Source organism: Tursiops truncatus, chromosome 13, assembly GCF_011762595.2.
Source record: "Tursiops truncatus isolate mTurTru1 chromosome 13, mTurTru1.mat.Y, whole genome shotgun sequence".
In the NCBI taxonomy this organism is placed as follows: Eukaryota; Metazoa; Chordata; class Mammalia; order Artiodactyla; family Delphinidae; genus Tursiops; species Tursiops truncatus.
Genome location: NC_047046.1, coordinates 64,082,499 through 64,108,673, shown reverse-complemented (window position 1 = coordinate 64,108,673; position 26,175 = coordinate 64,082,499). Strand labels below are relative to the sequence as shown.

Here is a 26,175-nt window from a genome sequence, read left to right as displayed (position 1 = left end):
TAAGACCCAGTACAGCCAAAGAAATAAATAAGTAAATAAATATTTGTGGCGGGGAATAAACTCTGCAGTGGCTCCTCCTTTAAAAAAAAAAAAGTTTTTTTTTCCTCCCGGATAGCGCCTCCTATGACCAAGGCACTGATCTGAGAACTGGGAGACAACAAGCACAAAGACTGCTTAGCAGGTGGTCCTGGGGTCTAGGTCTGGTTCCATCATCCCTGGGGCCTGAGCAACAAGCTTTCTGAGTCCAGGTTTTCTCGTGAGGATGACAAGGGACTGGAGCAGTTGGCCTTCAAGGTTCCATCCAGTTTAAAGAACTGTAATTCTAGACCATCCAACTGTAAGGCCTTTTCTAGCCCTAAAACTAGGACCAGCCAATACTAAGTGGTCTTGGCTTCTGAGCTCTGCAGCGATGGGGCTTTCCTTTGGCCGGGTGGGCACACGTGCTGGTATCCTGGGTCTCTGACAGGGTGTGGGGAGTGGAGGGAAGAGGCTCCCCAGCAAGCCCCACGCTTAGAGGCAAGGCTCTTCCGTCACTGGGTCACGATTTCCAGGCCCCAGTAGGAGGACTGTTCGGCCTGCAGCACATCCAGCACCCCATTCCCTCCTTCTGTCTTGCCCTGAGAGACGAGCTGATCATGGGGCTGTGTGTGATCTTGATTTCGGGAGGAAGAGTAAAGAGGAGGGGCTCCATCACCCAACCATGTCCGCCATTTTGTTTTCTAGATTCCCAACTTCTTCTGGAGCCTGGGGATCGGTCACACTGGTGCGTGGTGGCATACTGGGAGGAGAAGACGAGAGTGGGGAGGCTCTACTGTGTCCAGGAGCCCTCCCTGGATATCTTTTATGATCTACCTCAGGGGAATGGCTTTTGCCTCGGACAGCTCAATTCGGACAACAAGAGTCAGCTGGTGCAGAAAGTGCGGAGCAAGATCGGCTGTGGCATCCAGCTCACGCGGGAAGTGGATGGCGTGTGGGTGTATAACCGCAGCAGTTACCCCATCTTCATCAAGTCAGCCACACTGGACAACCCGGACTCCAGGACGCTGTTGGTACACAAAGTGTTCCCCGGTTTCTCCATCAAGGCTTTTGACTACGAGAAAGCGTACAGCCTGCAGCGGCCCAACGACCACGAGTTCATGCAGCAGCCGTGGACTGGCTTCACCGTGCAGATCAGCTTCGTGAAGGGCTGGGGCCAGTGCTACACCCGCCAGTTCATCAGCAGCTGCCCGTGCTGGCTGGAGGTCATCTTCAACAGCCGGTAGCCACGTGGGGAGAGGACAGCGGGAGCCTAGCGGGCCCGGTCCAAACTACTTTGCTGCTAATAGTTTCCTCCTGAGTGCTTGCTTTTCATGCAAACTCTTTGGTCGTTTTTTTTTTTCTTTCTTTCTTTTTTCTCCCCTCCTTCCCCTCGTTCTTGTTTATGTTCTGTTTTGTTCTTTGAGAAATAGCTTATGAAAAGAATTGTCGGGGTTTTGGCGGGGGCGGGTGGTATGGTTGGCAGAACACCGAGGCGTGAAAAGGGGAAGCAAAAATCAGTACCACCGAACACACTGTAAATGGGGGGGCAGGCCTCGACTTCGGGGTCCTCGTTGCCCTCGTCAGGGTGTACGAGAGAGAGAGAGAGAGAGAGAGAGAGAGAGTGTGTGTGTGTGTACGCAGATGGGGGAAGCGGTGTGCTCTGTTGTGTTTCCTACGGATGTTGACCGCTGAGAGGTTTGCACTCCCAAGCTGTGTCCCTCGTGCTCCTTGGACTTGCACAGTGGGGCAGCGGGTGTCCCAGCAGTGGCCAGCAGCAAGGCTCTGTCCCCCAGCCTGGGGAAGCCCCCATCCCACCTCTCCCCTTCTAGGACACTGGCCTGTCCGCAGGCTTCTTAGAAGCCACCCTGCCAGTTTTTCCATGCTGTCTCACTCCCTTCCGGCCACCCTGCTGCCGTTGTCGTGTCTTTCCTTTTTGGCCATCTGCTCCTGGATACCTCTGAGATGGGCTTCCCGAGGGCTGCCGGGGCAGCCCCGTCACAGTATTGCTCACCCAGTGCCCTCTCAGGCCCCTCCGCCTCTCCCCTGCCCTGGTTACATCAGGTTTTTCCTGGACTCAGAAAACCAGCTCAGCACTTTCCTCCCCTCTGCAGCCTGTGTGTTGAGCTCTGCTGTTAGACCAGCGAGGGGAGCCGCCCCACTCCCCACCAAGAAGGATTCGGTCCATCTTAACCCAAGGTACCATCCTGAGCTGACACCTAACTCTTCCGTTTCTTCTACAACTCATACACTCGTATGATACGTTGACACTGCTCTTAGCTCAATGAGCATGTTTAGACTTTAACATAAGCTATTTTTCTAACTACAAAGGTTTAAATGAACAAGAGAAGCATTCTCATTGGAAATTTAGCATTGTAGTGCTTTGAGAGAAAAAGGACTCCTGAAAAAAAAACCCTGAGATTTATTAAAGAAAAAATGTATTTTATGTTATATATAAATATATTATTACTTGTAAATATGAAGACGTTTTATAAGCATCATTATTTATGTATTGTGCAATGTGTATAAACAAAAATAAAGAAAAGATGCACTTTGCTTTAATATAAATGCAAATAACAAATGCCAAATTAAAACAGATAAACACAAGATTGGTGTTTTTTTCTATGGGTGTTATCACCTAGCTGAATGTTTTTCTAAAGGAGTTTATGTTCCATTAAACAATTTTTAAAATGTATACTTGATTCCATGTTGTCCTCCAGCTCCTTTTTCTTCTGGTGGGTGGGCAGCGGGATGTAGCCATCAGAATCCGGTACAGTTGGGGTCTCCCAGAGCTTGGTTGGGGAGGAAGCTTGGTTGGTGGGACCACAGAAGGGAGAGACGATCCGGAACGCCTTGCTCTTCCTTGCATCCTAGAAAGACCCGTACCTACACAGATACCACCTTTCTTGTTAGGCAGGAACCTTAGGGTGCAGCTGGTGGGTGTCCTGAATTTGTAATGGGTCAACCTCGGGGAGCCCTGAGTTACAAAGACAGCTGATTTTTCAAAGCCTGAAAAGTTGAAATATCATTTTGAATGATTGGGAAGGAGGTTGCACTGGGAGTAAAGTCCCAAGAACTTGGGGTCCATCCAGTTCCTGCTTGCTGACTCCTTTGCTTTACATTAAGTCCTGAGACGACTGCACCTTTCCCAGAGGAAGGTCACTGCCACACTGGGTTCCAGGAGAGATTCCCTGAGGGCTGAAGCCCTGGAGTAGAGATGAGGCTGGGGCTGAGTGTTGATGGTGGGAGGGAGGGATCTGGGTCCGCTAAGTTCTGTACTGGGCCCTCCGGGAGGTGGAGTAGGCTGAAAGGAGTCTGGGCAGACCCTACTCCGCATCTGCTTAACTCTTCCAGTTCTATTCCCTTGGCCAGCCCAGCTTAGCCCCAGTGGCACTTGCTGGTATTGCCCCTGGGATTTTCACTGATCTGAGCCATGTTTTATTATTTTTCAATTAATTAATTAACTTTGGGCTATGTTGGGTCTTCGTTGCTGCGCACGGGCTTTGCCTAGTTGCTGGCAGCGGGGGCTTCTCTTGTTGCGGAGCATGGGCTCTAGGGCGCACAGGCTTCAGTAGTTGCAGCACGTGGGCTCTAGGCTCAGTACTTGCGGCGCACAGGCTTAGTTGCTCCGCAGCATGTGGGATCTTCCCGGACCAGGGATCGAACCCCTGTCCTCTGCATTGGTAGGCGGATTCTTAACCACTGCGCCACCGGGGAAGTCCCTGAGCCACGTTTTAGATTCGAGACCTCTTGCACAAGAAATAGGTTCAAATCGGGCACCAAATGGGGCTGTTTAGGTGTCTATGTCAGGGGGTCTTAAACCTTAGACCCAGGAAGGGGCTCTTTGAAGTGGGAGTTAAGATTTTAGATATCACAAACTGGTACAATTTCAGAAAAAAATTTTTGGAGGGCCAAAATAGGATTGCCAATTTTTCATTTTGCCAAACGACACAAAGCATTACAGCTTACTGGCACCACTGTTTAATGCGAGGGAATTCTAATACAATTGTATAGCGAGGAATGTTAACTTAGAGCTTTAGTGCCAAATGGTCATCTGGGCCAGCTTGTTCACATGAGGTGACGGGGAGCTCACTACCACTTGAGGCAGCTTTTTATCAGTTGAACTGAAACCTGCCTCCATTTATTCTAGTTCTGCAACCTAGAATAAGTGTAAAATGCACCTCTGGAAGACACCCAAGGAGGGCTATAATTAATTCCCAGGTGGTAGTGGTGGAGGAGGGGTGGGGTGGAAGGTGTTGCATTAGGGAGCTGTCAAAGGCATTTTCGTTTGCTCTAACTTGCATCAGCATGCCAGGAAGCTCTTTAATAATAATAATAGCTACCATTTATTGAATGCTTAGCTAGTTGCCAGGCATGATGTTAAGCGTTTAAGGGAATTATTTAATCCTCCCTAGGACCCCCTGCAAAACTGGAAACTTTGAGAGGTTAAAAGACTTGCCCAAGGTCACTCGGCGAGGAAGTGCTGGGAGTGGTGGTGTTCACGGGCTGACTCTGGCCTTACTCCTTGGTCCAAACCCTGTAGAGATGTTATTTGGTGGAGTCTGTTGGGACTCCAGTCCCACCACCTCAAATCAGCGGGAAGGCGGGCCCCGAGCTGCTTGCCCGGCGAGCTACGTGGGCAGGGCCTCCAGGTCCAGGAGGCAGGGGCTGTGGCAGCAGCACCTTCACACCCTCCTCTGTCACCTGGACTTGACTCTCAGCCCCACAAGGTTGGAACTGGGCTGTGGGCGTGTGGACCCCCGTGGGGTGGCTGACCCTGGGTCAGGGAAAGAAGGACATTTAGGGGAAACCCCATGTTTGCAGTACACGGCACTAAGCTGCCGTCACCGCAGACATCCCTTGGGCACCTCTGATGTGCTAGGACTGCTGCAGGGGACACGTGTCCTCCGTGGTGCTGGAGGACAAGACGCCCGCGCCCGAGGGTGGCCAGCAGCCCAGGCAGAATGTGTTGAGTGAGGAGCGAGGACCTCCGGCCAAGGAGTTTGGATTCGTGGAGAGGAGAAGATGCCCCCTTGGAGGGAAGTTTTCCTGTCACCTGGTTCTCCTTCCTCTCTCAGCTCACCAGTCAGATTTTGCGGTGTGTCACAGGGTTCTGTCCTCCCCTCTCTTCTTGGGCCACACCTTGTCCCCGGGTGGCAACGTCACTCCGGTACCTTCATCTCTCCTCACCTGCAATGCCTCAGCTGCCCCAGCCAGAAACCTGGGTTCTCCCATCTCCCCTGCCTTGTCCCCCGACATGAAATAAACAGCAAGATCCTGTCCTCCCTGCCTCGTTCCATCCATAGGTAAAAAGTGCAAACAGTTCTCACGTATGTTCCCTTGCTCTATCCCCACTAGTACGATTTAGTTTGGGACCTTCTAGAGCCTCCTTCCTCTACTCCAGATGCCTTTCAGCATCTGCCTCCGTCAACCTCATGCCTTAACCCCCCACCCCCTCAACACACACCCCCATCCCCCACTCCCTCAACACACACACACACCCCCACCCCCTCAACACATACACACACACACCCCACCCCCCACCCCCTCAACACATACACACACACACACACACCCTCAACACATACACACCCACACCCCACCCCCCACCCCCTCAACACATACACACACACACACACCCCACCCCCCACCCCATCTTGGTCCCCAGCATTCAGGGTAACTTGCAATTCGTCAAACACGCCTTGCTTATGTGTTTCCAAGCAAGCGCTTTCCAGCTCCTTCTTCAATTGGCTGTCTTCTTCTCATCCTTCAGGATGCAACTCAGACCACACCTCCTCCAGGAAGCCTCTCAAAAATTTCTGCTCTAAAGAGACAGCAGTGGTATAGGATTCTCTCTTCCCTACTGAACAGTAAGCTTTCGGCACTCTGGGATCCCTCTTAGGATCCACTACCTTAAAAATCTCCGGTACAGTGTTCAGACAGGGCTTGTCCTGATGAGGGAGGGAGAGGCAGAACCGTGCTTGGGATGGAAATAGTAATAATAATAATGGCGAGCACTGATTGCGTTCTGACTCTGCGGTAGCAGTGTTCCAAGCATTTTACACTGGGATTGTGCCGTGTGATCCTTACAACTATCCTAAAAGTAGATGCAGTGTCATGACCCCATTCTACAGATGAAGAAACTGAGGTTGGAGAGTTGCCCAAGGTCCCCCAGCTGGTAAGTGATAGCGTCAGATTTCATCACCTCTGTGCTATCTCACCTCTGTGGGCAGGCCTGGGTCAAGGGTGACTGAGTCGGGCATATGTTCTTTCTAAAACCAGTTCTGGTTTGAAAGGACCAGGCTGATCTGTTGAACAGTAGAAACAGCGCCTGAGGTTTGTACAGATTTGTGTGCACCAAGGGTCTTCCCAGCGCATGTCCTCCACAGGCCCACGCTGCGGCACCACACAGGCAGGCCTTGGCCAGCTCCGGAAGAGGAGACCCTCCCACAGGTGAGTGATTTGCCCAGGACACCCACATACAGCCTGGGGGAGGGAAGGATGGAGTTGCACCCAAGCCCACAGCAAACAGACTTCCTGACGGTGAGGCCTGCACACTCACCCTCCCCAGGAGCTTTCTGTCCGCCCGCGTGTTGTCAACGCAACCACGTGGAAGCACAGCTCTAGACACTCGAGAGCCGAGTGCCAGGGCAGGTGGGTGACTCAGGGGATATGACTCAGCGTGCTGGGTTTTGGAGTCAGAGAGACCAAGGTTGGAGTGCTCACTTGGGTAAGTCACTTAACCTCTCTGAACCTCAATTTCTGAAACATCAAATGCGCATTATACCTGCCCCATGGGGCCAAAAGGGGGTTAGTGAGGAAATGCATCGAAGAGCCAGGCATAGCATGGTGAGGCTGAACCACGTGGGGTTGCTACTATCTGACTGTTTAGACCTACAAAAATGGCAATTTCATGCCATTTAATCTACTAGATGTTCAATCCAAGCCGGTGGTGATTAGGGGTCCCCAACCTTCTTTTTCCCCTGGGGCCACAGACGGGGGCTGTGTGGCAACGGGGCTGAGAGAAGGCAGTGGGTGGGTGGTCAATATCGGGGTGATTCCCTGCTGCTCGGAATGCCAGCAAACTGGAGTCCAGGCCAGAGCAGAAGCGAAGGCCGGTGGGAGCCAGGGCAGGAGGGCTGGGATGCCCGGCCTCGGGAGGAGGGGGCATGGGCCCCGGACGGTGCCCACCAAGTGGAGCAGCGTGCACAGCCCCAGGTTGCCTGGCGCTGAAGCAGCAGGCCCGAGTTGCCAGCTCAGCGGTTTTCCCCAACCAGAAGCGCCCCCCTCTCTTTCTGAAACTAATGATTTTCTAAAAATGGATTCCCTCCCCTCCCCCAGCTGCAATTAATCTAGCGAACACGAAGTGGCCGCTGCAGGAGGCCCTTGGTGAGTTCGGACCAATGCAAGTGCTTTGACTCATCAGGAACGATTCACGGCTGGGGGTGAGGGGTGGGCGAGGGTGCCTGGCCTGGGTGCCAGGCTGGGCTCACTCTGGGGTCTATCTAGTGCCCACTAGAGCCACAGAGACGAGGAGAGCTGGGGCCATCTTTCTAGGGAGCCTGTAGGATGGGACTTCCTTGGGATTTGAGAGCCGCAGGATCTCAGACCCCAGCTCCGAGGTCATCCCATAGACACACGTACCCGAGGCCGGACATTTCATTCTCAGACATTTCATCCATAGCTATGTGGCCCCCATTTCCCAGCCTCCCTTGCAGTTTGTTTGGGGCCATGTGACTAGCTCCGGCCGATGGGCTGCAAGTGGAGGGACCTCGTAAAGAACTGGTGAGAGGTGATCCAGCTCTCCCTCTCTCCCTCTGCCGCAGGGAGCTGGAAGATGGAAGCATGAGATGAGAACAGCCTGGATCCCTGAATCGCTGCCCTGGAAAGCCCCTGGGCTTGCAGCAGGCTGTGTGAATGTACAGCTTTATGGTGCCACGGACGGAGCTTGGGTGATTTGCCATCCTGATGAACCCATGACCTGTTCCACCCACCCAGACACTCGACCCAATCTGTCTTGCTTTCTTCTTTTTGTGGAGATTGGTCTTGTATCTCCAGCGGGACTGGAGCTCCTTGAGGTCAGGCACCAGCTCGCCTACTTAACATTTTCTGTTTGTTTTGTTTTGGTGTTTTCGCATACTTACTTGAATCATAGCTTTCATCGCACCAAGCCCAGCTCTGGGCTCCTAGTAGGTGCTCAGTAATTACCTGCTGTGGTTGACACGAACTGAGGGGCCTCCCCCAGTGGTGTCCCTGGAGGGACTGCTGGCTGCCCTCTAAGGGCACAGTCTCCCCATGTGGTCCAAGGCTACATGGAAATACCCCCTTGCTGGAGCTTCACCTCCTAAAAGCCACTGGCAGCCCCTCTCACCTTCTCCTCAAACCCCACCCAACTCCCCAGGCACAAGAGACAGTTTCAGCCCAGGCCAGTGTCAGTGGAGACCCGGCCAAGACCATTGCCTCCTGGGCTTCCTCACTCAACCAAGGAGAGAGAAATTTCCAGAGCAGAGCCCTGGCTCAGCTGAACACATCAGGTAGCATTCCCAGCACATAGCTCCTCTTTTTTTTTTTTTTTAATTATTTTTAAAATTTATTTATTTATTTTATTTCTGGCTGCATTGGGTCTTCGTTGCTGTGTGCGGGTTTTCTCTAGTTGCGGCGAGCGGGGGCCACTCCTTGTGGTGGTGCATTGGCCTCTCATTACAGTGGCTTCTCTTGTTGTGGAGCACAGGCTCTAGGTGCCTTGCGGGCTCAGTAGTTGTGGCTCATGGGCTCTAGAGCGCAGGCTCAGCGGCCATGGCTCACGGGCCCAGCCGCGCCGTGGCATGTGGGATCCTCCCAGACCGGGGCTCGAACCCGTGTCCCCTGCATTGGCAGGCGGATTCTTAACCACTGAGCCACCAGGGGAGCCCCATAGCTCCTCTTATCCTGCTTTGCTTTTCTCCATAGCACTGGTCGGCATTATTTGTACTGTATTATATACATGTTTAGCATTTTATTATAACCTGTTTATTGATTTGGTTATTGTCTGACTCCCCTAGTAGATGGGAAGCGCTGGTCACTGCTATATCCCCAGTATCTAGGACAGTGCCTGGGACATAGTAGGCTCTTGACAAATATTCCTTGGATGAATCAGTGTTGAATGACTACTCAACTTTCCAACTGAAATAAATGCATTCAAGTTTCAGATGAATTTAGTTTTCCCCCAAGAAAAGTAGGTTTGTACTTGTTTTATAATATTTGTGAAAAGAAAGAGTGCATTCTTATATTTTTTCCCCCAAAAGGTATGTGCAAAACTTTGCCTCTTGGGGTGATGGTAAGAGCTGCCACCGCAATCATAATAATAACAGCAGCCTGTGTTTATTGAAGGCAAAGTTTGTGCCAGGCACTCTCAGCAAGGCACTTGGTGTTGTCTCTAAGGTAAGGGTTGTCATTAGCCCATTTTACAGGTGAGGAAATGGAGGCCCAAGGAGGAGTAGAGCAGGAGCCCAGGTCTGCCTAATTCCACAGCTCTTGTTCTGAGTCCTGAGCCCCCATGGGAGGCTGCAGCTGCGAAAGAGCAGTTTTTCTGGTCTCTTTCTTCGAGGTTAAGATACATCCTGAGGCCCAGGTTCTGTTGAGGCAGCTCAGGACTCCAGGGGTATCTCTGCCAGGAGACCTGCCCTGTGGTTGGGCTGTGCTGTCCCATCAGGGTCTGGAATCTGTGCTGCGTCCAGGCCTCATGTCACCAGCACCAGATCTTCTAATGGCACACTGCAGCCTGAGAAATTACAGTGCCCAGGAGACTTGTCCCAGAGACCCTGCCCAGGGTAGTTCCAGAGCAGGAGAGAATGCTGGGAATAACAAGAAAGACAGGGTCAGGCTGCCAGTCTTAGGTAATGGAATGGTGTGTCATGGGCATGGGGCATGGGGGATGGAGAATTTTATTTTATTTATGCAGGTTTTTCCCCAAACTTCAAAAAATACTGAAAAACACAAAAGTAAAAATTATCCTCCATCTCAACGTTTAAAATCATGCCTTCCAATGCCACTCCCCAGAAATGATCACGATCACAGGAGGCTTTGATTCATCCCCTTCTGAACTTGGTCTCTGCTTCTGCCTATGCACATACACAGTTTTCATGAATGGAATCAAGTTATGCATATTGACCTGCAACCTGCTTCTGTCACTTAACGATACATCACAGACATTTCTGTAGATCATTCATTTTCATGCTGGTCTAGTATTGGAGCTGAACTTAAAGGATGCTCGTATTCATTTAAAAGATATACCACTTGATACTGAACAGGAGCGAAGGTGTGGAGCAACTGGAACTCTCTCGTGAGGATGGTGGGCGTATCAATTAGTTTAACCATTTTTGGAAAACTGCTTGTCAGTATCTACTGAAGCTAATCATACTCACATCGGAAATGCAGATGTACATTCACCAAAACGCCTGAGCCTTCTGAATATTAGCATATTCATTGCAGCACTGTTCGAACAGCCACAAACTGGAAACAACTCAAATGTCCATCAAAAGCAGAATGGATTTTTTTTAAATGTGGTTTATTTATATAGTGGATGTCGTACAGCATGGGAAGGAAAGAACTGCACACGAGAGAGTGAAAGTCACAGGCGCAGTGCTGAACTGAGGAAGCCAGACACACAAAACCCAGACAAGTATGATTCCATTTGTATAAAGTTCCATGTCAGGCAAAATGGGTCTACAGTGTTAGATGTCAGGAAAGGGCATGAGAGGAACTTCGGGGGGCTGACGATGCTGGTTCTTAATCAACTGGCTCTCTACATGGAAATTCATTGAGCTGTACACTTACGATTTGTGCACTTTTCTGTATGTATTATACTTCAGTTAGAGTCTATTTTCTAAAAAGAGGATCAATGGCATGCAATCCCTTCCCCCTGAATCAGTCCTGTTTCCCCTAGGTGTGTCCCTTTCTCTCTCTCTTCCAGGACCTAAGGAGCGCACACAGCAGGTGTGGCATGTCTTCATTGGTCCTGTAGGGCAGGGAGAGAATGAGCCGGACATTCTAGCTGTGGGATCCCTGGGACCTGGTGGCCAGCCTCGGGGGGTGCACTCAGGCTGCACTGCCCCCCAGGCTTGCTCCGGTGGGTGGTGGGCAGCAGGGGGAGGAGAAGGAGGAGGAGGGAGAGTGGTGGGAGGAGGTAAAGGGGTTCCTGTCCTCATGACTGTTTAGTGCTCCGACAAAGAGCCTTGTGGCTGGGCAGCTGCGTGAGGGGTAGAATTTCTGGAGTCCTAGGTACTATCAGAACAATGATAACCACTACTACAACTATTATTACAAATAGTAACTAGTATTTCTTGAGCACTTACAAAGCGCCAGGCGCTATGCTAAGTGTTTTATATACATCCCTCCTCTTAATCCTTTTAGCATGTAGTTATTTGTGTTCCACATACGTATTGGAGGCTCACATATGTACAGTAAGCCCCCTGCCTACAATATCCCACCAGCCCCTGCTTAATTTTGATTGTCTAGCTGTTCGTTTAAGGACCTGCTATGTGCCAGACTCTGTTGAGCCCTGAGCTGTACAAATTGGCATGATACACCCTCTGCAGTGTCTGAGCGGGTTAGTAATTGGGTGCTTAACCAAACCAATGTTCAGTGTTTTATTTCATATTCTAGGGTGCTCCAAATAGGTAAATGGATAAGTAAAATTTCATTTGTTTTGTTGTTCAGCAAAACTTAGCAAGCTAGGTTCACTAAAAATTAGACTAAATTAAGAAAAAGGGAAAATAACTTTAAAAATTATCTTTAGTTCCACAATCACATTGAACCTGCTGACATCTTAGCACATCCCTTTTAGACTTTTTAAAAAATACATTCTTATGTGCCTACCATAGTAGTAGGTGCTCGAAGAAAAGCTGTTAAATTGTTATAAAAATGACACTATAATATTGTTTTGTAAACTGTACCGTCCTCCAGACACTTAATAATCTAATGAGATCATGTTCCAGGTCCGTGAATGCACAGCTACTTCTGATGTTTTTTTTCATCATCAGGGAGTGGAATGGTGTGTGTGGATGTAATTTTTTTCCATGTATTTGGGGGACATTTGCATTTCTTTTGTGAATTTCTTTATATCTTTTGCCTATTTTTTCTCTTGATTTGTTATTCTTTGTGACCATTTATTTTTAAGGAATTAAAAACTTTTTTCAAGTTCATGCACAAAGTCTTAAAAGTCAAAGGTAATTGAAAGCCTTACAATGAAATACAGCAGTCCCCTGCCCTTTCTTTCTTCCCCTGAGTTTCCCAGAAATAACCTTTTCAACTCTTCCAGCTGTTTCTTTTGGTATTTATCACCATATCTCTTTTTTTCTTTAGTATTTAAACATATTTTATTGGTTTAAGATGTGGTAAAAGTAATATATATTCATTATCAAATATTCAAAAGCTACAAAAGTGTGTTAAGAAAAAATGTTAAACCCTTCTCAATTTCTTCAGTGCTACTGTTCAGGGGTAATTTACATTACAGCTGTGATTATCTCACCATATTTCTAAATAATATTCTGATATTCCTTAATGCATTAATTTTAAATATTATCAGTTAACTTTCTATTAACTTTCTAGTTAGCGATCACTGTCTTGAATCTTCATACTACTTCCCTTCTCATCAATAGTCAATACTTACACTATTGGAACCATGCCAGTCTTGTTCACTGCGGAGCCACGGAGTGTACTATGATTGCATTTCTTTCCTTACACAACTCTGGTATTCCTGGAGTTAAGACTTGCGTAGGTTCTTTTCATTGCCTTAGAGTTCATTGTAGTTTGCTTTCCATATACTTCAGGCACTTCTCAATATACTTCAAGCACTTCTTGACTTTTCCTTAAGGTCAAACCTATCAGACAATTTGTCAGTTCAATGTTTTTCCTCCTCAAGTATCCATCCTTCTGCTCCTTCTGGACGGGTTGCCTCATGGACCTTATTGATGCACAGCAGTCACCCCGAAGCATCCCTCCACCCCTTTGTTGGCTTGGGTCTCTCTTTCCCTGGATCCCATGAGTTCATCTTCCTTGGTTTAGTCCATCATTTTGGTGCCAATTATCTTTTTTTTTTTTTTTTTTGCGGTACGCGGGCCTCTCACTGTTGTGGCCTCTCCCATTGCGGAGCACAGGCTCTGGATGCACAGGCTCAGCGGCCATGGCTCACGGGCCCAGCCACTCCGCTGCATGTGGCATCTTCCTGGACCGGGACACGAACCCGTGTCCCCTGCATCGGCAGGCGGACTGTCAACCACTGCGCCACCAGGGAAGCCCTGTTTGTTGGGTTTTTTGTTTGTTTCTGGCCATACTGCACGGCTTGCGGGATCTTAGTTCCCTGACCAGGGATCGAACCCACGCCCTTGGCAGTGAAAGCGTGGGTTCCTAAACACTGGACCACCAGGGAATTCCCTGGAAGTTTCTGGATATCAAATCGTTTTCTTTTCCCTGCCAGTACCTCAACTTAGGCATTCCTGGCCTCTGGCCTGAGTAATTCGGAGGCCTCCTAGCCATTCTCCCTGTACCCATGCTTGTCGCCCTGCTGATTGATACTCCTGGTTATGGCAGAGGGCATTCTGTAAAGCCAGATCTGAGTTTTGTTTGTAAAAGCCATGCACTTTCACGTTTCCACACTTTCCCACAGACTCTTGGCTGGGAATGTCTTTCCCCCCTTCTCTAGCTGATGAACTCTATTCTTTCAATGTCCAGCTCAAATATCTCCTCCTCCGAGAAGCCTTCCAGTCTCTTCTGTTGGCATGAGCCAGATTCTGCAGCACTTTATATGACACTTTCTTATAACCCCCATCCTTATCTGCCTTGGGCCAGATCCTAACACCAGCTAGCTAAACCACAGGTCACCTTCCCTCAGCTCCTACATCTGCACACTCCCTGGGGTGAAAAGCCCTACTGTATTCAACACGGACTGTGTGCCACGCCCTCTGCTGAGAATTTTCCATACATGATACAATTACAAACTGAACTCAAAGCCCTTCAGCAACACCCTTCTGTGCCTGTGGGCACTTTTATTTTTTTTATTTATTTATTTTTTGCCGTACGCGGGCCTCTCACTGTTGTGGCCTCTCCCGTTGAGGAGCACAGGCTCCGGACGCGCAGACGGCCATGGCTCACGGGCCCAGCCGCTCCGCGGCATGTGGGGTCTTCCCGGACCGGGGCACGAACCCGTGTCCCCTGCATCGGCAGGCAGGCTTTCGACCACTGCGCCACCAGGGAAGCCCGTGTGTGCACCTTTGACAGTCTGGGCGGGAGTGGGATAAGCCAAGACTGGGAGGTGGGGGAATGCGAGCAAGAGGACGTCTGTTATTGATTTGCCTGTATGCCACCTGGGCTCTCTACCTGGCTTGGGAAATTCTTTGAGAGACTAAAGAGCAAGACACTTGCTTTCCCAGCTTCCCTAGTGGCCAAGTATAGGCACGTGACCTGGGATTGGCCAATCAGATGCCCCTGCTCTGGTGGTGGAGTCAGAGTGAGGGAACAGAGGCGCAGGAGGCAGGAGAGTGATTCTAGGGGTGGGCAGTGGCCACATCCCATTTCTGGGGATCAGCAGCATTCGTGGGGCGAACAGCACAGTCCGGCGTTTGGTGTCCGGTGCAGCTGTCAGTGGGGAGAGGAGAGTGATCTGGAGCTCCGGCGCTGGGGTGAGGGTGGCCAGTGGGATCTCAAGAGGCAGCTCTGTGGTGGGGTTTTGCCAGCCCTCCCCGCTATGGAGAAGTTCTCTGGCCCACTGTTGATTCTGTGGGACTCCTACCAGGATCCTGTCAGGACTTTTCTTTTGTGCTTAACTCAGCTAGAATGATCTTCTGTAGTTTGCAACTCCAAAGACTGACCATAGATAGAGGCCGGGAGGGGCATAGGACATGGTTGGCTGCAAAGCCATCCCACTGGGACAGGAGAGCTGGGAATCTCTGCCCCTCCTGACACTGATGATGGCCGTGGCATGCTCCCCACCTGGGTGGTCACTAGGGTCCTAAGCCAGCAGAGGCCACTCAGCAGGGGCAGAGTCGTAAGGTTACGGAAGCCCTTAGGAAAGCCCCAGGAGGACCCAGCCTTGAAACAGAAATGTCCTAGGCAGTGTCCTTCCAATCATGACAGCCATGCAGTTTTAAAGCCAGGGCTGCCCTTCAGAGCAGCCAGGGGCTGGGCACCCATGGTCAGGAGGCCTGGGTTCTTATCTTGCTGTAATTAACTCCCTGTGTGGCTTGGGTAAGTCACTCCTGTTCTCTGGGCCTCACCCAGAAGCCTGGGATATGGACAGATAACCGAGGTCTCCCCTAGTACTCGTGCTTCCAGTATGAGCACCCACAGCCTCTGGGGCCTCCTCTCCCCTCCTGCCCCTGCCCCACCCGCTGAACTCCCATGAACTCCCTGACAGCAGGTCCCTGCCATACACACAGTAGGTGCTCTAAAAGTGTGGGTTGATAGCACCAGGGAAGGGCCAGCTCTGCTGGGGTGTGGGTGGGTTGCTGGGGTCCTTGGCGACACTCAAGGATCTTTTCCTGGGAACTCAAGCTCTGCCTCTCTGTGGTCTTTCTGGAGGAGGAAGGGGACGAGCGGGAGGGAGAAGGGGGTGTGTCAGGCCCAGCAGTGGCCCTGAGGCAGCCTCAGCAGACACTTTCTGGGAAGCCGCCCCCAGAGCCTAGCCCTGCGCAGGCCGAGGAGGCCCTGTCTCCAGCCCGTTTCCCTTGAACTGGAGCCAGGCAGTCCTCACGCATTACTCATTGGCGGGGCGGCCCTGGCCCAGGGCCAAGGCAAACAGGCCTCCAGCCTGCCTGGGGGCTGGTCAGCTCAGGCTTGGGTGGGGAGGCAGGCGCCCACGCCTGGCCCCTGCTGTGGCCAGCTCGCCTGTGTCCCCCTGCCAGCCCAACCCTGGCTTGGTCCAGGGGTCAGGCTCTGGACCAGCCTCCACCTGGGTTGGGCCTGGCTGTCCCTGTGGAGCTGGTGCTGCTGAGGGCCTTCCTCCCTCCCTCCAGAGGGAGTCCTTGGCAAGTAACTCCCTCTCTACCAAGGGAGAAGCCATGACTCCTACCTGTGTGGCCAATGCAGAGGCTTTACCCAGTGCCTGCCACTGACCAGCCCCTGGGACAGCAGAGGAGGAGGGAGCCAAGGCCTCTCCCCTCCCCGAGTTCCAGGCCTGCATCTCAGGATAGGGACATCTACAGGGAATGACCAGGGATGAGAGGGCATGTCTGTCAAATATTATGCATTAGAAGGAGTGTAGGAAAGGGGCAGGCTAGGAAGACTTCCTGGAGGCTGTAGGGCCTGAAAAGGCCTTGAAAAATGGGGAAGGTTTGGATTACCTTGATGGAGGAAGAGAGGAGAGACTGTGCACTTGGTGGGGGTCTCTGGATGTGATAAGCCTGAAGATTGGGGCAGAGGTAGAGGGTCGGGGTAGGAGGAAAAGGGTAGCTATGTGAGAAGCATAAGGCCAGGAACTAGTGGTCCTGGGCAGGCCCAGTCAGCCTTTGTCCAGAACCCACCTCTCCACCCATCTAGACACCCATCCATCCCCATCCATCCAACCAACCAACCATCCATCCATCCATCCATCCATTCATTTACCCATTTACCCATCCACACACCCATCTACCCATCCAGCCACCCATCCATCCACCCACCCATTTATCCATCCATCTATTCATCCATCCATCCATCCATCCAAACTACAAATATCTATTAAACACCCGCAATGAGCCAAGACCTGTACTAAATATTTTCACTGACTGTTACACATACAAGCTTCACTTATAGTAAATAGGCTCCATAAATGTTTGTTTAAACCGATGGAGGGAATTCCCTGGTGGTCCAGTGGTTAGGACTCAGTGCTTCCAATGCCGGGGGCCTGGGTTCAATCCCTAGTCGGGGAACTAAGATCCCACAAGCCGCACGGCACGGCCACCAAAAAAAAAAAAAAAAAAAAAAAAATGGAGAAGTGATGAACAGAAGAGACCTGTCTCCAGGGCTTCCCTGGTGGCGCAGTGGTTGAGAGTCTGCCTGCCGATGCAGAGGACACGGGTTCGAGCCCTGGTCCGGGAGGATCCCACATGCTGCGGAGCAACTAAGGCCGTGAGCCACGGCTACTGAGCCTGCGCCTCTGGAGCCTGTGCTCCGCAGCGGGAGAGGCTGTGACAGTGAGAGGCCCACGATGAGGAGTGGCCCCTGCTCGCCACAACTAGAGAAAGCCCTCGCACAGAAACGACCCAATGCAGCCAAAAATAAATAAATAAATTTATTTAAAAAAAAAAAAAAAAGAAGAGACCTGTCTCTGCCCTCGGGGAGCTTATTGTCTGGTAGAACAAAAAATATAAAATGACAAATTGTGACAAGTGCTGTAAAGGATAAGATCAGGGTGCCAGGAGAAACAAGGAGAGGGTAAAGACTATGGGTTCTTAAACTGCTGTGTGATCCTTGGCGAGTAGCTTGATGTCTCCATGCCTCAGCTTCTGCATCTGTAAAATGGGAATAATGATAGTGCCTACTTTACAGAGTTGTCCATCAATTTGTTTTTCAGTTATCCAAGTCAGAAAGCTTTAATATTGACCAATTTTCTAATCCACGGTCTATATTTAGTTTCAGTTGTCTAAAAAATGTCTTTTTCTTAACAGCTTTTTAAAATAACAACTATATTTTGAAATATAGCTCATATACCACACAATTCACCCATTTAAAGTGTACAGTTCAATGGTTTTTAGAATATTCAAAGATATGTTCAACCACCGCTGTCAGCTGTAGAACATTTTCATCATCCTGAAGAGAAACCAGTTTGCTTTAGCTGCCACCCACTTTCTTCCCCCAACTCCCTCCCTCCAACCAGCCCTAGGGAATCGCTAATCTATTTTCTGTCTTTATAGATTTCCTTTGTTCTGGATATTTCATATAAAGGGAATTATGTACTATGGTCTTTCGTGACTGGCTTCTTTCACTTAAAATCATGTTTTTAAGTTTCATCCATGTTGTAGCACGTAGCAACACTTTTTTTTTTATTTTCGAAATAATAGACCATTTTTAGAGCAATTTTAGGTTCACAGCAAAATTGAAAGTACAGAATTCCCACATACCCCTACCCTCAAACCCAGCCTCCCCTACCATCCCACACGTCCCATGTGATACAGTGTGCCACCGAATTATTACAATCAGTGAACCACCGTTGACACATCGTCATCACCCAAAGTCCATAATTTCCATTAAGGTTCACTAATTTTGGCTGAAAAATATTCCAGTGTCTGGATATACCACATTTTGTTTATCCATTCACTTGTTGATGGGCACTTGGGTTGTTTCTACCTTTTCCCTCTTATGAATAATGCTGCTATAAACATGCATGTACAAGTTTCTGTGTGACCATATGTTTTCATTTCTCTTGGGTATAGGCTGATGTTGGAGATATTGAGGGTTTGGTTCCAGTGCATTGCACTAAAGTGAATATCGAAATAAAATGAATCACACAATTTTTTGTTTCCCAGTGCATACAAAAGTTATGTTTATGCTATGCTGTAGTCTATTACTTGTTTAATAGCCTCATGTCTAAAAACAATGTGCATACCTTAAATAAAAAACACTTTATTGCTAAAAAATGCTAACCATCACCTGAGCCTTCAGTGAGTTGTAATCTTTTTGCAGTAGTAAACATCAAAGGTCACTGATCACCATAACAAATATAATAGTAATGAAAAAGTTTGAAATACTTTGAGAATTACCAAAATGTGACACAGAGACACAAAATGAGCAAATGCAGTTGGAAAAACGGCGCTGATAGACTTGCTCGATGTATGGTTGCCACAAAACTTTGACTTCTAAAAAACACAGTATCTGTGAAGCCCAGTGAGGCAAAGTGTGATAAAACAAGGTATGCCTGTATATACTTACTAGTGGAATTGCTGGGTCATCTGGTAACTCTATCTTTGATATTTTGAAGAGCTCCCAGATTAATTTCCAAAGTGGCTGCACCATTTTACATTCCCACCAGCAATGTATGAGGGTTCTGATTTCTCCACATTCTTGCCAATAATTGCTATTATCGGACTTTTTGAGTCTAGATATCCTAGTGGGTATGAAGTGGTTTTGATCTACATTCCTCTGATGACTAATGACGTCAAATATCTTATGTGCTAATTGGCCATTTGCGTGTCTTGGAGAAATGTCTGTTCATCTCCTTTGCCCATTTTTAAATTGGATTATTTGTCCTTTTTTTTTTTTTTTTTTTTGCAGTACGCGGGCCTCTCACTGTTGTGGCCTCTCCCGTTGAGGAGCACAGGCTCCGGACGCGCAGGCTCAGCGGCCATGGCTCACGGGCCCAGCCGCTCCGCGGCATGTGGGATCTTCCCGGACCAGGGCATGAACCCGTGTCCCCTGCATCGGCAGGCGGACTCTCAACCACTGTGCCACCAGGGAAGCCCATTTGTCCTTTTATTGTTGAGTTGTAAGAGTTTTTATATATTCTGGTTGCAAGTCTCTTATCAGATATATGGTTTGCAAATATTTTCTCTGATACTGAGTTGTCTTTTCACTTTCTTGGTGGTGTCCTTTGATGCACAAAAGTTTTTTATTCTGTTGAAGTCCAACATACCTATTTTTTCTTTTGTTGCTTTTGGTGTCATATGTAAGAATTCTTTGCCAGATGCAAGGTCATGAAGGCTTATCCCTATGTTTCTCCGAAGAGTTTCGTAGTTTTAACTCTTACATTAGGTCTTTGATCCATTTCGACTTAGTTTTTATATATGGTATGAGGTAAGGGTCCAACTTTATTCTTTTGTGTGTGGAAATCCAGTTGTCCCGGCACTATCTGTTGAAAAAACTATTTCCCCTGCTTGGATGGTCTTGGCGCCCTTGTCGAAAATCAGTTGACTATAGATGTATGGGTTTGTTTCTGGACTCTCAATTCTATTCCATTGATTTATAAGTTTATCTTTGTGCCAGTACCACGCTGTCTTGATTACAGTTGTTTTGTAGTAAGTTTATAAATCAGGAAGAGTGAGTCCTCCTACTTTATTCTTCTTTTTCAGGATTATCTTGGCTATCGTGGCTCTCTTGCAATTCTATCTGAATTTTAGAATCAGCTTTCCAGTTTCTACAAAGACGTCAGCTGGGGTTGCACCGCATCTGTAGGTCAAGTGGGGGGTAGTGCCGTCTTAACATTGTTAAGTCTCCTGATCCATAAACGTGGAATGTTTTTCCAATTATCTAGATCCTCTTTCACTTCTTTTAAAGTTTTGTAATTTTCAGGGTATAAGTTGTTGTGCTTCTTTTGTTAAATTTATTTCTAAGTATTTCATTCTTTTTGATGCTATTGTAAATGGCACTGTTTCCTTAATTTCACTTTTGGGTGGCCCACTCACTTTCAAACAAATGCTTACTGTGCTTAGCACTGTGAGAGGTGCTGGGGATATAGCAATGAGCATGTTATGAGGATGAATGAGATAATATCTTAAAGTACAATAAGGTACTTTTTATTTTTGCTTTTCCTGTCTCTCCCCTTTTCCTTAAGTGTGTCTTAAGAAGGTCTCCTGCAGAGGCAGGAGGGAGCTGTTGAACTGTAGGAAGAGAAGAGCTGATGTATCTGGGAGCAGCTGGAGGACCTGACCATTGACAAGGGGAGCAGACCTGCTCACTCTGGGTAGCTGTGAGGCCAGAGCAAGACTCCAGGGAGGCCAAGGGTGCTGCTCCCAGGAAATGGGCATTCTTGGGAGGTCTGGGAGCAGCCAGGGTGAGGGGCCCAGTGGAGACCCTTGCTGCCTGAAAGGGGTTCCTGCAGGAAGCGACTTACTCCCACCCCTGGGCTGGGCTTCCTCCTCTAGGGATTTTCATCTTTCATCTTGTGGGCTTCTCATTCTCACATCCCCTTGAGGATCTTTTCCTGGTTTTGGCCTGAGTCTCTTCCGATGTTTCTCTAGCAGGCAGGGGATGGGCCGCAGAGTCTGCTGGGAGCACTTGGATTGTGTAATGTCCTGCCCATCAGGTTGGGTGGGGAGAAGGAAGGGTGCCTCCCTCCCTGCCATCCCCCCCAGAAGCAATGGGCCAGCACGTGGGGAGATTTCCCACCGCACCTGCTGGCTCCTTCCTGTGTGCAGCTCCAGCCTGCACCCCTCACCCTGACCAACTGTCTCACAAGTGGGAGAGTAGCTGCAGGCCTGGCCAAACAGGGGCCTGCATCCTGAGACGGATGGTGTCAGTCCCGGCCTCTCCTTCCCTCTGCACAGGGCCTCTTCCTCCTGCCTGCTGTCTGGAAAGCCCTGGCAGGTTCCTCATTTCAACCGCCGCTTCCTCTCCAGCCCAGGCCCCATGGCGCCTGGAGGTGGTCTGATGGCTGCCCTCACGTCTGTTCACCAGTCATCCCTATCTTCGTCTGTGCTGGAACCTCCATACCCACACCCTCATGTCATATGTCAAACCACAGAGGGCTGAGTAAGGCCCAAGTGTGGGCGCAGGGCCTTGCACCTGGAGGCGTGGGGATGCAGGAGGAGGTGTGGCCTCTGCCCCCAGCATCTTTCTGCCCTCCGTAAGATCCCTGCACATAAGATGGCCAGGCATCATGCATGGGGCTGTGACCCAGTTCAGGGAAGGGAGGTCAGCGTGGGCTGCAGGGCTGGGGCTGGCTTGACACAGGACGTCCCAGGTTCTCAGGGGTCGTGGAATGTGGCTAAACACTCTGGGTCCCTCAGCCGGGCCCTGATGGGACCGTTCCTCCCTCTGACTGAGAGGTGATGTCAGTGGGTAAGCAGATAGGGCTGCCCACAAGGAAGGGGATCCTGGCCACAGGGCAGACGTGAGATGCCACAAAGTGAGGCCAAGACAGTGGCCCCAGACTGCTTGGGTTAAAACAACCTGCTGACTAGCTGAGTGACCTTGGGAAATTTACTTAACTTCTCCGGGCCTCAGTTTTCTCAGTGGGAAAATAAGATGATAATCACAGACAATATCTTAGACTCTAAGGATTAGAGCCAGGTTTCTCAGCCTCGACACTGTTGATATTTGGGCCGGGATGATTCTTTGTGAGAGGCTGTCCTGTGTGCACCGTTATCCCCCTAAGCACTGGATCCCGGTAGCACCTGCTACCCCCAGTCATGACAACTAAAAATGTCTCCAGACATTGCCACATGTCTCCTGGGGGCAAAATTGACCCCGATTGAGAACTACTGGCTTATACAGGACTTAAGTGAGTTAATATACACGATGCTCTTAGAACAGTGCCTGGCCCAGAGGAATCACTCAGTAATTCTTATCTACTGTTATTATTACAGGCAGGGAACAGAGGCAAAGACAAAATGGAAAACAGAAGTTAAGCCCAGAAGAACATATCTAATGCCCGTAGTGACTGGAGAGTAGTGCCTGTGATGAAGAGGGGAAGAGACTAAAGAGAATTTAAAAAATTCCGCCATTGCCTTGCCCAGCTCCTCCCATTATTGGGTCCGTTCACCAGAATGTGGGTCTGGAGCGCCCCGTGGGTGTGCAGGGGTGTGCTGGGGTCCCCGATGACGCAGGGAAAGGGAGACTCAGCCCGCCTGGCTTCCGGGGCTTAGCTCCACTCAGAGAAAAGCCCAGATACTTTATTATTATTTTTTATTTATTTACTTATTTTTTTAAACATCTTTATTGGAGTATAATTGCTTTACAATGGTGTGTTAGTTTCTGCTTTATAACAAAGTGAATCAGTTATACATATACATATGTTCCCATATCTCTTCCCTCTTGCGTCTCCCTCCCTCCCACCCTCCCTATCCCACCCCTCTAGGCGGTCACAAAGCACCGAGCTGATCTCCCTGTGCTATGCGGCTGCTTCCCACTAGCTATCTACCTTACATTTGGTAGTGTATATATGTCCATGCCACTTTCTCGCTTTGTCACAGCTTACCCTTCCCCCTCCCCATATCCTCAAGTCCATTCTCAAGTAGGTCTGCGTCTTTATTCCTGTCTTACCCCTAGGTTCTTCATGACATTTTTTTTTCTTAGATTCCATATATATGTGTTAGCATACGGTATTTGTCTTTCTCTTTCTGACTTACTTCACTCTGTATGACAGACTCTAGGTCCATCCACCTCACTACAAATAACTCAATTTCGTTTCTTTTTATGGCCGAGTAATATTCCAGATACTTTACATTTCTCTTCAAGGTTTCAGAGGACAGAGCAACCGGGTAACGCCAGGGCCGACTGGCCAGGCTCTTGTTCTCTGGCTACTCACTCATTGGTTCATTTGGGAAATGCTCATTGAGGCCCCTTCGAGCCAGACACTGTGCTGGTACACTGGAAGGAGCGGGAATTTGAGCAGTGGTCTGCAAGTTGGCCAAGCTTCACACAGAAGGAGAGCAGGAGGAAGAATGCTATTGACCATGGACGGGGTGACGGTGGTGGTAGGAGCTGATCAGGCAAAGACCCTGAGAAGGTGAATTTCTGGAAGCATCGTGTAGTCAGAGGGGTGGATGGGGGTCACTTTGTGAGGAGCCCTGAGTACCAGGGTAGCGACACACTAGCCCTTTATTCCGGAGTCCTTGAGGCAGAGGTCTGGGGAACCCCAGGTCTGCTCCTGGGAGAGAAGGGACTTGGTTATGTCCCAGCCCCACGGGCCTCCCCAGGCAGGGGCTCTGGGATGGGCCCTTCAGGCAGGGCTTGGGCTTGGGTTCCCACTCTTGCCCCAGCCCCAGGGTAGGGCCCTGAACAGAGCCCCGTCCGGCTGCCCAGGCTGGGCCCTGGCCTGACTCATTTGCTGCCCCCGACGGATGGTCCACCTGTCTCTCCAGCTGGAAATGGAAGTGTTCACCTACCTCCCTGGGCCCTCCCTCCACTTGAGCATAACTGAATGTTGCCTCCAAGTGCTTTGAACTCCATGGCAGTCCGACATTTGCTAGTGGAGCAGACACCAGGCCTGACCTTCAGGGGTACACGGGAACTAGGGGCCCCAGGAAGAGCCACGGGCTCCTTGGGGAGTGGGCAGGGCAGGACAGCAGGAAGCCAAGCCTGTGTGAGTGCCTCCACTTCGGCCCCTGCCTCTTCTGGGGCGCTGTGCTCTCCCTAAGGCACCAGGCAGGCAGCCACCTGGGCGGGGCCACACCCACAGGGTTGTTAAAAGCACCTGGGCCCGGCCTGGCCGTGGGGAATGAATGAGCTCACAATGTCGCTGTCCTATGAGGGGCCAGGTTCATGTGGCACAGCTGGGCTGGCCTGAGACTAAGCCAGGTGCAGAGCCAGGCTCGCAGAGGCTGGTCCGAGGCCGGCCCAGGATTGTTCAGCTCTCGGGAGCCCAGTCTACAGTCATCCCCAGGGGCACAGCATCCCTTTGCCTCCAAAGAGAACTTGGCAAATGTGAATCGGGCTTCTGAACCTTGCCTGCCCCTTGGCCCGGGTCGCAAGCTGCCCTGGAGAGGGTGGAGGGCCTGGTGGAGGCCTGTGTGAGGCCCACACAGAGGGCCAGGATTCCAGCCCAGCACCCAGAACTGTCTGCAGCTCTGTCACCCGCCACTGTGTCACCCGGGCAGGCCTTCCTGCTTCTTGAGCCCATTTCTACTGGGGCCAGTGGGAGGCATGAGGTTCGTCCTCCTTCCCTTCAGGGTGGTCGTGAGGATCAAATGAGATCACAGAGATAACAGAAGAGAGAAGAACGCTGGGAACACACATAAGCGGTTGTTATTGTCACTGTTGTTATTATTAGCTCCTCGCCAACCCCTCTCGGAACAGAGGCATCCAGCAGCTTCTCAGCCCTACCTGGGAGCCCCACGGGCCCTGCCACACCCAAAGCTCTCTCCGGGGGGCACCGTGGGGGTCCAGAGCCTTCTCTGTCCCTCCCAGTCCTCTGCACAGACCCGCTGTGGGTGGACGAGGGAGGCGAGAGGGGCCTCAGCCTGCCTGTGTGGGGACTGGTCTCTCTGGGCACTAAAGGTCACATGGACACACACACTCCCAAATATACACACATGCTCACACGGACACATCAACAGACACAAACCAGCACCCATGAGCATTCACCCCCCAGCTCTTCACACACACACACACACACACGCACACGCACACACACACACACACAGGCAGATGCCTCTTCCAAAGCAAATTCCATTATCATCTCCTTCCATTCAGAGGCCAGTGGGCAGGCAGGGATATTATTACCTGCGTGGTTGTTGTTATTACGATCGCACTTAGAAAAGCCTCAGCTCGGCAGAAAACATCAAACAGCGGCCAGCAGCCTCAGATAGCAGAGGCGACAGGCCCTATGGGGCCCTTTCCAGTGCAGACCTGCCTCCTCGTTTGCAAAAATGACTTATTATTAATCTGTGATTGAAACTGTAATTATGCCATCACCGTGTCAACAAGCTGGAACATGGTGAGGACTGGCAGTGCCGTCTGGAGATGCGCTCTTACCTCCACCATGACCATCCTGGCATCTACCCCGTCTCATGGATGAGGCCGCGCACACACCTGCCAAGACGAGGGTCCTCCTCTCCGCAGGGCGCAGGCCCTGTTTGTGTGTGTCTGTCTCTCAGTCTGAGTGTGGCGAGGTGAGGTCCAGGCGTGCCCCTGAGGGGAAAGCAGCCCGAGAGAGCCCCAGGGAGCTCTGGGGCCTGAGCTTGTGGGTCCAGCTGGGGGATCTGACCATCAGCACGTGCTTCAGGGAGTGTGGGCTGACAGGCCGTGTCTTTCCCTGCATACCCCACAGGGTGGGCCTGACTCAGCGCACACCACAGTTGCCAGGGGCCTTCCAGCCCTGTCCCTGCCGCTGGCCCTGAGGCATGGCTGGGCAAAGGCCCGCTCATAAGCTGTGATCACCTACTAATGACCGACTTCTATTGACCCCTTACTATACACCAAGTCTGGTGCAAAATACTTTATGTTCATTATTTCATTTCACCTTTCGAAACCATTTAAATCTAAAATGAAGTAAATATTATATTAGTATTAGTGTCGCAGATGAGGAAACTGTAGCCCAGTGGAATTAGGTGATCTGCCCAGGCCCTGCAAAGCTGGGCTTTAAAGCCCTTTTAAAGAGGTGATCTGGCTACCTGCCCCCCTTCGCCCCGCCCCAACCCCTCTGATGCGGCTCCCACTCTCCCCGTGAGCTTTGGGAGACAGAGCCCTGACTGTGCTCCTCTGCCTGCCTTCCTGCAGCCTTGGGTGTAGTAGATGCTCAGGAAATTGTCCACAAAGGAAGGAAGGAGGTGA

General features: G+C 50.3%; 1 protein-coding gene across 2 annotated transcripts in view; it reads left to right on the top strand.

Annotated features, from left to right (window-relative positions):
- The window catches only part of SMAD7 (SMAD family member 7), a 31,440-nt gene extending 28,730 nt beyond the window's left edge, over nucleotides 1-2,710 (top strand). For both annotated transcript variants that reach the window (XM_019937031.3, XM_019937030.3), the window contains exon 4: nucleotides 724-2,710. In XM_019937031.3, coding sequence (XP_019792590.2) covers nucleotides 724-1,262 — 539 coding nt within the window. In that variant the 3' untranslated portion in view covers nucleotides 1,263-2,710. The remainder of the gene's footprint in view (nucleotides 1-723) is intronic.
- Nucleotides 2,711-26,175: the final 23,465 nt, after the last annotated feature.